Below are 13,706 nucleotides of genomic sequence, written 5' to 3'. Positions count from 1 at the left end.
TTATTCAATCTGATGATCTCTGCCTTTACATTGGAGGTATTTGGAGGGTTTATATTTATTCCAAGTGGGTTTTAAATCTTTCTTTTACTTTTTTTCTATATTTTCTCTCTATTTTTCTTTCCATTTTTGTCTTTTTGATTACATATTTTTTATGATTCTATTTTTTCTCCATTTTGTCTTGTAATATACAACTCTTTTCTATATTATCTAAGTAGTGGTTTTAGGATTTATATTATACATCTTTAACTTACCACAGTTAACTTTGAAGTGATATTTTATAAATTTATCAATAAGAACCTTAAAGAGTATATGTAATTCACCCTCTTTCAAGCTTTTGTGCTGTTGTTGTCATATATTTAGCATTTACATTTTTATTTTTTGCTTAAAACAGTTGATTCTCACTTAAATAGATTTAAATAATAGGGGAGAAATTTTTAATATTTAATATATTTCAATCCAGTGCTCTTTATTCCTTTATGTAGACCTATATTTCATTTGGCATTATTTTTTTGCAAGAATTTCCTTTAAAATTTTTGTACTACAAATCCAGTAAGAATGAATTCTGTCAGCTCTTGTATATCTAAAACTATTTTATTTCTCTTTTGCTTTTGAAAGATACTTTTGCTGGTTAAAGGATTCTTGACTGACACCTTTTTCTTTCACTATATTATGAGGTTGCCTATGCCTTGTATTGTTTAAAGATAAATTTGCTATCATCTTTACCTTTGTTACTCTGAATGAAATGTATTTTTCCACTCTTGCACTATTTGAGATTACAGTGTTGCCCATGAAAAGATTATCAAAATCATTAATTATGAGAGAAGTGTAAGTCAAAACAACAATGGGATATTACCTCATACCTATCAAATGGGCAATTACATAAACATTTTCAAATAAAAAATGCTGGGGAGGGTGTGGAGAAAAGGAGACCTTCATACACTGTTGGTAGGAATGTAAATTGGTACATCCACTATGAAAAACAGCATAGAAATTACTCAAAAAACTGAAAATGGAACTACCCTATGATCCAGCAATTTCACTCCTGGGAATCTGGAAGATGTATCTGGAAGAAAGGGAAACACTAATTTGAAAGGATACATGCGCCCCTATGTTCACAGCAGCACTATTTATAATGGCTAAGATACAAAAGCAACTCAAGTGCCCAGAAAAGAATGAAATTATTCCATTTGCATCAATATGAATAGACCTAGAGAGTATGATGCTTAATGAAAGGACAGACAGTGAAAGATGAATCCTGCATGATATCTCTTATATGCAGAATCTAAAAATAAAAAATAATGCAAATGGATTTATGTGTAAAACATAAATAACTCATAAATATAGAAAACAAAAACCAGTGGTTACCGAAGTGTAGAGTGAAGAGGGGATGGGCAAATTAGGCATATGGGATTAAGAGATACTAACTACTATGTATAAAATAGATAAGCAACAAGGATATATTGTATAGCATAGGCAATTATAGCCACTATCTTGTAATAACTTTTAATAGAGTATAACTTGTAAAAATACTGAATTACTATGCTGTATATCTTAAACTAATATAATATTGTAAATCAACTCTACTTCAATAAAAACATCACACTGTTAATCCCTGTTAGAATTTTTTTTTTTTGTCTTTTTGTCTTTTGTCTGTTGTTGTTGTTGCTATTTCTTGGGCCGCTCCCACGGCATATGGAGATTCCCAGGCTAGGGGTTGAATCGGAGCTGTAGCCACCGGCCTACGCCAGAGCCACAGCAACGCGGGATCCGAGCCACGTCTGCAACCTACACCACAGCTCACGGCAACGCCGGATCGTTAACCCACTGAGCAAGGGCAGGGATCGAACCCGCAACCTCATGGTTCCTAGTCAGATTCGTTAACCACTGCGCCACGACGGGAACTCCTGTTAGAATGTTTTTAATGTAAGATATCATATCTTTCATCTACATAGGTTCAATTTAGGTCTTTTAGAGATTTTTCTTTGTCTTCCCTTACTCTGCATCTTTTTACCTAACTTCTTGAATAAATGGAATATAGTTATACTAATTGTTTTAATGTCTCTTTCTATAAATTGTATCATCTGTTATTTCAGGGCCAGTTTTGATTCATTTCCCTTCCAATAATGGGTTGAATATTTCCCCCTTTTATTTTTTTTTCTACTGTACAGTATGGTGACCAAGTTACACATACATGTACACATAATTTTTCCTCCCATTGTCATGTTCCATAATAAGTGACTAGACATAGTTCCTATTGCTACACAGCAGAATCACGTTGCTAAACCATTCTGAAGGCAATATTCTGCATCTATTAACCCCAAGCTACCAGTCCATCCCACTGGTTTCCGTTTATTTTATGCTCGAGTACTTTTTAGCTTTCATGAATGTAGTGTTCAGTTATGATTTGTGGTTGCCCTGTTTTTTAAGCATGTTAAGCCTTTCCTATATCTGCTTGTTTTTTCCTGATAGTCATATAGGCGCAAACACATCATTAAAATAGAAAAAATAATCTATTTTTTTCTTTTTCTTACTTCTCTTGCCCACATTGTATCATTTTGATATCTTTCTTTTTAACATCTTCTTGTTTAGGTCTGAATTCTTGCTTATTTAAGTGTCTGCTTTCAAATTCTGGTTTCCTCCATCCTAATTCTTCCTATTTTTTTTTAAATTTAGAGAAGCCCTTTCAGTATTTCTTTTAGAATGGGTTTCATGTTGCTGTACTCTTTTAGCTTTTGTTTGTTAGATAAATCTGTACTTCCCCTTTTATTTTAAATGATATTCTTGCTGGATAGAGTATCTAGGTTGCAGATTTTTTCCTTTCAATGCTTTGAATATATTTTGCCACTCCCTTCTGGCCTGTAGTGCTTTTGTAGCGAAATCAACTGATAGCCTTTTTGGGGTTCCCTTATAATTAACACTTTGCTTTTCTCTTGCTACCTTTAGAATCCTCTCTTTACCTTTTGCCATTTTTATTACAATATGTCTTGGTGTGGGCCTGTTTGAGTTCAACTTGTTTGGGGCTCTCTGTGCTTCCTTTACCTTGATATCAGTATCCTTTAGATTTGGAAAGTTTTCAGCCATAATTTCTTCAAATATATTTTCAATCCCCCTTTCTTTTTTTCTCCCTCTGGAATTCCTATTATATATAGGTTTGCCTGCTTTATATTATCCCATAGGTCTCTTATATTGCTTTCATGTTTTTTTTTTTTATTTGGTTTTCTGTCTGCTGTAATATTTGTGTGATTTCCATTATTCTATCTTCTATGTCACTAATTCATTCCTCTGCATAATGCATTCTGGTCTTTATTTTCTTTAGCTTAGTTTATATCTCTGCAAGTGAATTTTCTAGTTCTTCTTGACTCCTCCTTATATTTCTAGCTCCTTTCTGAGGGAATCTGCATTACTGTTCATATCCTCTCTTAATTTCTTCAGCATTTTCACTAACTCCCTTTTTGAACTCAAAGTCTGTCAGATTGCAGAGGTCCTTTTCATTTTTGACTGCTTTAGGTGAATTCGCCTATTGCTTTAACTTGGAATGGTTTCTGATCTTTTTCATCTTGTTTGTGTTTTTCTTTTTCTGTGAATTTGGGGAAGCCAAACTGTAGTCTTGTAAGGCTATTTCTATGCAAGGATATCCCTTTGTATTTTTTGGGGGGGGTTATTTATTTTTGGTGTGGGAGTTTGAATCTTTGCTGTCTCTTCCGTGTGAGCAGGCTATTGTTCCCATGATACTCAGTGTGTTTACAGGGAGAAGGAGGCAATGGGTAGCTCTGTCAGTCAGAGCCTGTTTGCTGGACTCTCAACAGAAGCAAAGACATTCAGGAAGGTGGCACAGGCTACTCCTATTTACTGGGACCTTGAAAGTGGTAATGAGCTCTGGGAGGATCTGCAAGGTGACTAGAGCATTTGGCAGTAGCAGCAGCAGGGTATGTGAGTTCCCAGGAGGCTGAGAGCAACAATAGCTTGTGTTGGATTGCAATTCCCTCCTCTGAGGTGATTTTCCAATCACTGCAGGTGGTACCTTTTTCAGGGACCCCTAGTGGGAGTGGGCCATGACCATCTCTAGCATTAGTGATAACTGCAGTACTTTGCCTCTGCTACCCGTAGACCATGAATGAAGTGATCTGTCTCACTCAGCCCACATAGGAGGTGCTTGCTGCACAGGCTGTTCCTAGTTGCAGGGTCCTGGAAGTAACAGAGAACTGGCATATGGGTACTGCCCTGAAAATTCAGCAGTGGAATCAGCAGGGCTGGTGTGTTCCCAAGGGTTCAAGAGTACCAACAGGTGGTATTTGGTCACAATCCCCTCCTCTGTGATGCCTTTGATGTGACTGGGGCTGCAAGTGGTGCCTGCTCACCAACCCCTAGTTGTGTTGGCCACTGCCACCTCTGGAGCCAGAGATAATGGCAGTGGTTTGCCCCTGCCACCTGTAAATCATGCAAGAAGCACCTCATCCTGCTTAGCTCCCACAGGATGTGCCGCACAAGGTGCTCTTAGTTGCAAGTTTCTGGGACGAGACAGTGATCAAGCATCTGGGCACTGCCCAGAATGTTTGGCCGTGGCAGCTGCAGGGCAGGTGTACTCCCAGGGGAGCGAGAGCAACATCGGGTGGTGTTCTGTTGTAGTATCCTTCTCTGTGATGCCCTCTGAAGTGGGGATACAAGTGATTTTTGTTCAGATAGCCTCATCAGCAGTGGGCCACACCCACCTCTGGATTCAGGGTTAATTGCCATGGTTTGCCTCTGCCATCCACAGGTCCGGCCTGCAATGGGCTAGCAAGTGGCTTCCTGCTGCTGGAGACACCTGGTCCATAGCAGGCTAGAAAGTGGCTTCTGGCCGTGGGGGGCTGTGGCTGAGATTCCAAGTCCAGTGTGGGCTTGTGAGTGGCTTCCAGCAGTTGGAGAGGCCCAGTCTGCAGTGGGCCAGAGAATGGCTTCTGGCCACGGGGGGAAGAGGGGGCTGCACCAGGGACATTATGCCTTCTGAGAGCCCATGGGCACACATACATTGGGTCCCAAGGAGTTTCCTATGGCGTGCCACACCTCCTACTCTCATCCTCCCTAACAATTGTGCCTTGCCTTTCCTGAGGTTCTGGACCTTCTCCCGGGTTTCCTCTGCAGTGGCTTTCCATGCCCCAGCCCTTAGCTTACTGCTCCTCCTGCCAGTGGCACAGTGCTCCTTAGCCCCTTGGGCTGTCTCCGCACTGCCAACCCCAGCCCATTCCCAGGGACTGACCTCCAGAGCCTAAGTCTCAGCACACAGCCCCCGACTGAACATCTCAGGCTGTGGTGTCTGTGCCAGTGGTTCAGGTGATGTGTGCATCTCTCACTCTGCTTTTCCATTCTCAGACCTGCTGCTCCACTTTTCTCAGTGTCTTTGAGGTCCCTCCAACTCGGCTGATCTTTCTGTCAGTTAGGTGGCTTCCCAGGGTGTGGATTCCTTTTTTCCTTCCCAGCTCCCTCTCAGGAATGCTAGTTCCATTCTGATTACTTTTCCCTCTCTCTCTTTATTTTCTTTTGTTTTACTCAGTTATGTCAAGAGTTTCTTGCCCTTTTTGGAGGTATAATTTTTTCCTGCCAGCATCAGTTGGTGATGTGTGTGACTCATTTTATATGTAGATGTGTTTTTTTGATGTATTTGTGGGAGAGGGTGAGAGTGACCTCTTACTCTTCCACCATCTTGTCTGCACCCCTCTGCATTGAATTTTGTTTCTCTACACGCTTTGTAATATTTTATTGGATGCCAGACATTGTTAATTTTAACTTGTTAAACAATAGCATTTTTTTATTCCGAGAAGTATACTTAAGTTTTGTTCTGATAAGCAGTGAAAATATTTGGAAATTGATCCTTTTAAGTCTTGTTTTTAAAATTTGCTAAGTAGAACTAAAACAATTTAGGATTTTTTTTCCCTCTAATGGGGCCAAATCCCTTTGAGTATTCTACTTCATTACAAATAATTATGAAGTTTTAGTATCTAGCTTTTAGGCATAAGCACTATTCCCAACCTTTTGAAATTCAGTGTATTTTCATCTTTAACCATTTTTGATAACTACTTTCCTCCATGGCCCCATCACAAGCCTCAGGTAGTTTATTCATATGTGTGTTCTGATCACTACATAGTTGAATAGTTAAAGGGGACTCTCTGCAGATCTCTGGAACTCTCTTTGTGCACTCCTTTCTGGCCCTTTGCTCTGTGAACTCTAGATATATTGACCCCTCTGGATTCCCAATACTGTTTTTTAACTTGATGAGACCCTTGGGTTACTCCTTTCTGGGCTGCAGCCTAGAAACTTACTCTAGGTGGTAAACTCAGTCAATTGTAGACTCTGCCTTATTTGTTCATTTGTTCCCATTTCTTAGGAACCATTGTTCTTTGTTATCTGATGTTAGTGACTTGTGAACAATTAGTGTATATACAATATATATACACCAATATATAATATTATATTGTATATATTATGTACTAATATTATATATATTATGTATTATATATAATAATATATCATATATATTACACAATAATATTATATATGTGCATAGAATACATAATCTTAAATAGTTATTTATTATGGGAGTGTAAATCTATTCTCTGTTTAAGCATTTGTAATTAGTTTGATACCTTCAAGTCTTGTTTTTATGTATCTGTTTTTAAAAATCCTATTGGTAATTTTTCTTCTTCTCTTTCTTCCCTGCCTCTATCCAGCATTTCTGTTCACACCATTAGACCCAAAACCAATTTTAAGTACAGTATACTATAGAAGAACCAACTATAGAATTTTTTATAATTCTAAAAAGATTTAAAATACATTTTAAGGTAGAACTATAGATCTTAGGGCCAGACATGGAAATCTATAGACATAGAGCCTCCTTGGGACCCACAAGTATAATATTTAGGAACAGATTCCTAGTAATCCTTAAAAAAGATAATCTTGCTTACCATTCTGACATTTTGCAATACAGAGGAGGTGGGACATTCCTGAGAATGCTTGTTGTGTGATTGAAGGATCAGTATGGGAACACAAAAGAGACAGTTCTGCTGCCAAGACACCCAAACATGGAGCATCCACACTTGCCTAATGAAAAAACAAAGAAGAAAAATGCATTTGTTATGGATAATCAATGTTAAATTTTGTGCCTGAGCCTCTAATACTTGCACATCTATATCTATAGCTAATTTATATCTATCCATCTATATTTCAGACTATGATTAGAGTTGAGCTTCAGAGTTCACAAAATTTGTATTAAAATCCTATCTGTTACTGAGCCACAACTTTTTCATCTTGAAATGCATATAACAAATGCTACGCTGTAACAGTTACTGGTGGGCTAAGGGTGTAGCCCTTATGCCAAAAATAAATTTCCTAGCAATAGTTAGTTTATATTCCATACATTAGGTAGCTAGTCGTAGGTAGCAAATTCCTAGGTAAGGCACGTGGATATCCAAAAACTTTCATACTTCCTTCTCCGTATATGAAATACTTCAGATCACTCTCTAAGTCACTGGAGAAATGTTACTTTTCTTCCTAGATTTTCTCTTTTTCTTCCAGGGAAATTGATTTTTTAAGACTCAGAATATTTATTTATTTATTTTTTATAATAATTTTTAGTTTTTCCATTATAGCTTATTTACACTCTAGAATATTTATTTCTGATGTCAAATGTACTAACAGAACATTTATTATCTACTTCCCCAAATTACATGATGCATAGGCTTTTCAATTATTTAGAAATTCACCTTGACTGTTCTTTTTTTTTTTGCCATATTAAATGCAGATATGGGGGGGATAGATACATAAAATAAGAGAAATGGTAAAAAAAAATTGATTTTGTGAAGGTATGAGTACCATTGCCAATTCTTTTAAATGAAAAGGACTCTGGCCATCAGTAGGTTTGTTAAACTAGTGGGCCTACAGAATCTTTTTGTCTTCAAGTATTCTAGATAGATACTTTGATGTTTGGAGTAAAGTTTGGCAGTAAAAGTTAAGGTCCAAGTCAACCTTCTAGGGAGATCCTAATGCCTGCTTCTCCTCTCTATTTCTCTCATGTACCCTTATCCTTGCTTGACCCACTCGCATATCTCTGTGCATCCATCTCAATCTTATATACATACATGGATTTATTCCTAAAGAAGAATGTGAGGTGTCAGGTAACCTGGGTTATAGACCAAGGGTGTAAGCCAATTGTATACTGAGAGTGATGGTCTCTGTAGAAGAAGGGAAGATAACCTCTTGCTTCTGTGGATGTCTTCCTTGCATTCTTTTAGATCTAGTCTTTGTAAGGCTACCTGGGGCTCCCCCTATTTTAATAGTCCTATGATTTAATAGAATCTAGAATCAGAGAGTAGAGGTTACTGTTCTCTCTAGACCCTAGGGAGAAATGTTTTATTTTTCTCTGGAGAGTCTCTTCTTTGGGTTTATATTCCAAGTTTCTTTATAGCCTTTTGTGTCTACTTCCTTTCATCTAGTATAAAGTTTTCAATTTTCAGTGATGTTATAGTATATAGCAGACTTCATTTCCTTTTTTTTTGACTGAGTAATACTTCACATTGTTTGAATATACCACATTATATTTGTCCATTCATTCATTAATTGACATTTGGGATTTTTCTAATTTTTGGTATTGTGAATTGTGTTGCTATGAACATTGGAATGTGTGTGTGTGTGTGTGTGTGTGTGGTCGATCAATAGATTAATCCTAGAATTGAAAATCAATACTATGGTCTCATAAATCATGACTAAGTAAAATTGTCCAGGGCATTGGCCATACTCCCTTTTAGTTATATTTCCTTTTGGCATATAAATATGTCTTTTCCACTGCTTTTTCGACTAAATTCTCAACTGTGCCCTAAATTATCTAGTTTTGGTAATCATTTTTGTTCACTTTATTGAACTGGAGATATCTCTTATATTCAGAAGTTTTTCCTCAAATGTCTCAAAAATATTGGTTGTCTAGTCATTTAATAATTGGATACCACTGGTGGGATTTGTGTGTGTGAAAAATGTCTATCAACTGTTAGGCTTGGCTTTAGAGTAGTCGGGGGGGAAGCTGGTGTCATGCTGAAGTATATCTAAGCAACAGAATCAAGGTGATTTTCTAAGGAAATTTACAACTTTTTTAGAGAAAAAAAAGGTCCTCACATTTTGCCCGCTAATGGACTCACATCTCTGTGGAATATAGTGTGTGTGTAGAGGGGGATGGGAGGCAACATAGATTCTTCTGTATAAACTTTCAATGAGTCTTTTCAGTGAATGCTTATGTCTTCAGCTTTCCTCTGCCTCCTATACTTCATCATTACTTGGATTTCCATAGCTCCAGACTTTTCAGGGTTCCATAGGACAAACTGCCTCCCTTTTCAGCTGTCTCCCATCCGAGTGTTCATGTGCTCCTGCCTTTCAGCTTTCTCTGCCAGACTTTATAAGTTGCCATCTTCTATTTCCTCTGGCATCCAGAAGTTTCCTGATATTGATAGCCCATTGATACCTTGTCACTAGTTCTCATTGTTGCCGTGATATTATACATTTAACAAATTTTATTACTATCATTTGGGGAGGGAGAGGAGATAGACATCTGTTATCTTCGACTAGGAATCTTCCACCTGCATTTATATGCTGATGTGCCAAAGGAACAAACCCAGGAAAAAAATCTCTGTTAATGATATACTGTGACAGGTTTAGCTTACATTTCTTCACCTGTTCGAAAATTAATAGTTTAATTGAAAGGACAAATATACTTTGACTGTATTTCTGATAGAATACAAATGAAAGGACAGGGGCCTCTGAGAGACTGGAAGAGAGAGGCCAGGTAATTTATGAAGAAAAAAATCATTATCCAGTGAATGGAAAATACCTGAGAGGACAATAGGTTAGGTAGAGAATGGGAGAAGAAGTTTTCGCTTATTATTTATAGTATGTCAGATATAGAGATACAGAGAGGGTGCCTGTAGGAAGTTTAGCTTTTAATACGTTAAAATTTTTTTAATTGTTTTAAGTATTTTTCCCTAAACCTACATTAATTTCAAAGAATTAATTATCTTTAGAAGACATTATTTTTTTTAATTTTATTTATTTATTTATTTTTTCCACTGTACAGCATGGAGACCAAGTTACACATACATGTATACATAATTTTCCCTCCCATTGTTGTGTTGTGATGTATTTAGACATAGTTCTCAGTGCTACACAGCAGGATCTCATTGCAAATCCACTCCAAGAGCAATAGTTTGGATCCATTAACCACAAGTTCCCAATTTCTCTCACTCCCTTCCCCGTCCCCCTTGACAACCACAAGTCTATTCCCCAAGTCTATGATTTCCTTTTCCGTGAGAAGGTTCATTTCTGCTGTATCTTAGATTCCAGATGTAAGTGATATCATATGGCATTGATCTTTCTCTTTCTTAATTACTTCACTCAGTACGAGAGTCTCTAGTTCCATCCATGTTGCTGCAAATGGCATTATGTCATTCTTTTTTATGGCTGAGTAGTATCCCATTGTGTATATATACAACATCTTCCTAATCCAATCATCTGTCAATGGACATTTGGGTTGTTTCCATGTCTTGGCTATTGTGAATAGAGCTGCAATGAACATGTGGGTGCGTGTGACTTTTTTAAGGAAGGATTTGTCCAGATATATGCCCAAGAGTGGGACTGCTGGGTCATATGGTAGCCCTCTTTATGGATTTCTAAGGTATCTCCAAACTATTCTCCATAGTGGCTGTACCAGTTTACATTCCCACCAACAGTGCAGGAGGGTTCCCTTTTCTCCACAGCCCCTCCAGCACTTGTTATTTGTGGATTTATTAATGATGACCATTCTGACTGGTGTGAGGTGGTATCTCATGGTAGTTTTGATTTGCATTTCTCTAATAAGCAGTGATTTGGAACTTTTTCTTCAAGTGTTTGGTGGCCATCTGTATATCTTCCTTGGAGAAATGTCTATTCAGGCCTTTTGCCCATGTTTCCACTGGGTTGTTGGCTTTTTTGTTGTTGCATTGTATAAGTTTCTTGCATATTCTGGACATTAAGCCCTTGTCAGTTGCATCATTGGAAACTATTTTCTCCGATTCTGAAAGTTGTCTTTTTGTTTTCATTTCCTTTGCTGTGCAAAAGCTTGTCAGTTTGATTGGGTCTTATTGGTTTATTTTTGTTTTTATTTCTGTTGCTTTGGGAGACTGACCTGAGAAAACATTTGTAAGGTTGACGTCAGAGAATGTTTTGCCTATGTTCCCTTCCAGGGGTTTGATGGTGTCTTGTCTTATATTTAAGGCTTTCAGCCATTTTGAGTTTTATTTTTGTGCACGGTGTGAGGGTGTGTTCTAGTTTCATTGATTTGCCTGCAGCTGTCCAGGTTTCCCAGCAATGCTTGCTGAATAGACTTTCTTTTTCCCATTTTATGTTCTTGCCTCCTTTGTCAAAGATGAGTTGACCACAGGGGTCAGGGTTTATTTCTGGGTTCTCTATTCTGTTCCATTGGTCTGTCTGTCTGTTTTGGTACCAGTAGCACACTGTCTTGATGACTGTGGCTTTGCAATATTTCCTGAAGTCTGGGAGAGTTATGCCTCCTGCTTGGATTTTGTTCCTCAGGATGGCCTTGGCAATTCTGGATCTTTTGTGGTTCCATACACGGTTTTGGATTGCTTGTTCCAGTTCTGTGAAAAATGTCCTGGGTAATTTGTTGGGGATTGCATTGAATCTGGAGATTGCTTTGGGCAGTATGGCCATTTTTACAATATTGATTTTTCCAACCCAGGAGCATGGAGTATCTTTCCATTTCTTTACATCTTCTTTAATTTCCTTGATTCATGTTTTATAGTTCTCAGCATATAAGTCTTTCACCTCCTTGGTCAAGTGTGTACCCAGGTATTTGATTTTTGGGGTGCACTTTTAAAAGGCATTGTATTTTTGTATTCCTTTTCTAATATTTCCTTGTTAGTATACAGAAATCAAAAACTGCTTTCCGAATGTTAATCTGATGTCCTGCTACTTTGCTGAATTGGTTGAACAGTTCAAGCATTTGTTGGGCTCAGTCCTTAGGGTTTTCTATGATAGGTTCATGTCATCTGCATACAGTGACAGTTTTACCTCTTCTCTCCCTATTTGGATGCCTTTTATTTCTTTTGTTTGTCGATGGCTGTAGCTAGGACTTCCAGTACTATGTTGAATAGCAGCGGTGAGAGTGGGCATCCCTGCCTTGTTCCAGATTTTAGTGGGAAGGCTCTCATCTTTTCTCCATTGAGTGTTGTACTTGCTCTGGGTTTGTCATAAGTGGCTTTGATTATGCTAAGGTATGTTCCCTCTGTATCCCCTTTGGTAAGAGTTTTGATCATGAATGGATGTTGGACTTTGCCAAATGCTTTTTCTGCATCTGTTGAGGTGATCATGTGGATTTTGACTTTTCTTCTGTGAATGTGGTGTATGACGTTGATTGATTTGCGTATGTTGAACCATCCTTTTGCACCTGGGATGAATCCCACGTGGTCGTGGTGTATGATCTTTTTGATATGTTGTTGGATTTGGTTGGCTAAAATGTTGTTGAGAATTTTTGCCTCTATATTCATCAAAGATATTGGCTGATAGTTTTCTTTTTTGGTGGTGTCTTTGTCTGGTTTTGGAATTGGGGCGATGGTGGCGTCATAGAATGCCTTTGAAGGAGTGTTCCTTCTTCTTCAACCTTTTGAAAAAGTTTAAGGAGGATGGGCACCAGATCCTCTATGTATGCCTGGTAGACTTCGCCTGTGAAGCCATCTGGTCCTGGACTTTTATTTGTAGGGGGTGTTTTTATGACATATTCAATTGCATTTCTAGTGATTGGTCTGTTCAGTTGGTCTGTTTCTTCTTGATTCTGTTTTGGCAGGCTGTAAGTCTCTAGAAAGTTGTCCATTTCTTCTAGGTTGCCAAATTTGTTAGCATGTAAATTGTTCATAGTATTTTCTCATGGTTTTTTGTATTTCTGCAGTATCCGTTTGTGACTTCTCCTTTTTCGTTTCTTATTTTGTATATTTGGGTTTTTCTCTCCTCTTCTTGGTGAGTCTAGCCAGAGGTTTGTCAATTTTGTTTACCTTTTCAAAGAACAAGCTCTTGGTTTTATTGATTTTCTCTATTGGTTTTTGAATCTCTATTTTATTGATTTCCTCTTTGATCTTTATGATTTCCTACCTTCTGCTGACTTGAGGTTTTTCTTGTTCTTCTTTTTCTAATTCATTTAGGTGGTGGGTTAAGTTGTCGACTCGAGATTTTTTTGTCTATTTTGAGGAAGGCCTGTGTTGCTATCAACTTCCCTCTGAGCACTGCTTTTGTGGCATCCCATAGATTTTGAGTGGTTGTGTCTTCATTACCATTTGCCTCGAGGTATTTTTTAATTTCCTTCTTGATTTCCTCATTGACCCACTGCATTTTTTTAGTAGCATGTTGTTTAGTCTCCATATAGTGTGTTTTCTCTCATTTCTTTTCCTGTGGTTGATTTCTAGCTTCATACCACTGTGGTCAGAGAAGATACTTGAAATAATTTCTATTCTCCTAAATTTGTTGAGGTTAGCTTTGTGCCCCACTATGTGATCAATTCTTGAGAATGTTGCACGTGCACTTGAGAAGAATGTGCATTCTGATTTTTTTTGGATATGTGTCCTGAAGATGCTAAGACATTATTTAAAGAGAAAGATAACTTAGTAAATTTTTAGGCTTGCATGACTGTGATAAGATATTTGAGG

At 37.7% G+C, this 13,706-nt stretch overlaps 1 protein-coding gene across 3 annotated transcripts in view; it reads right to left on the bottom strand.

The window, feature by feature from the left end:
• The window catches only part of MROH9 (maestro heat like repeat family member 9), a 115,799-nt gene that overhangs the window by 78,604 nt on the left and 23,489 nt on the right, over nt 1-13,706 (bottom strand). For all 3 annotated transcript variants that reach the window (XM_084978247.1, XM_021063956.2, XM_084978248.1), the window contains one exon: nt 6,939-7,074. In XM_084978247.1, coding sequence (XP_084834373.1) covers nt 6,939-7,074 — 136 coding nt within the window. The remainder of the gene's footprint in view (nt 1-6,938; nt 7,075-13,706) is intronic.

Source organism: Sus scrofa, chromosome 9 (genome assembly GCF_054392235.1).
Source record: "Sus scrofa isolate SSC_HxYL_T2T_F1_AM1 chromosome 9, Sscrofa_HxYL_maternal_Yorkshire_Landrace_v2.0, whole genome shotgun sequence".
Taxonomy (NCBI): domain Eukaryota; kingdom Metazoa; phylum Chordata; class Mammalia; order Artiodactyla; family Suidae; genus Sus; species Sus scrofa.
This window is presented reverse-complemented; position numbering and strand designations above follow the sequence as displayed.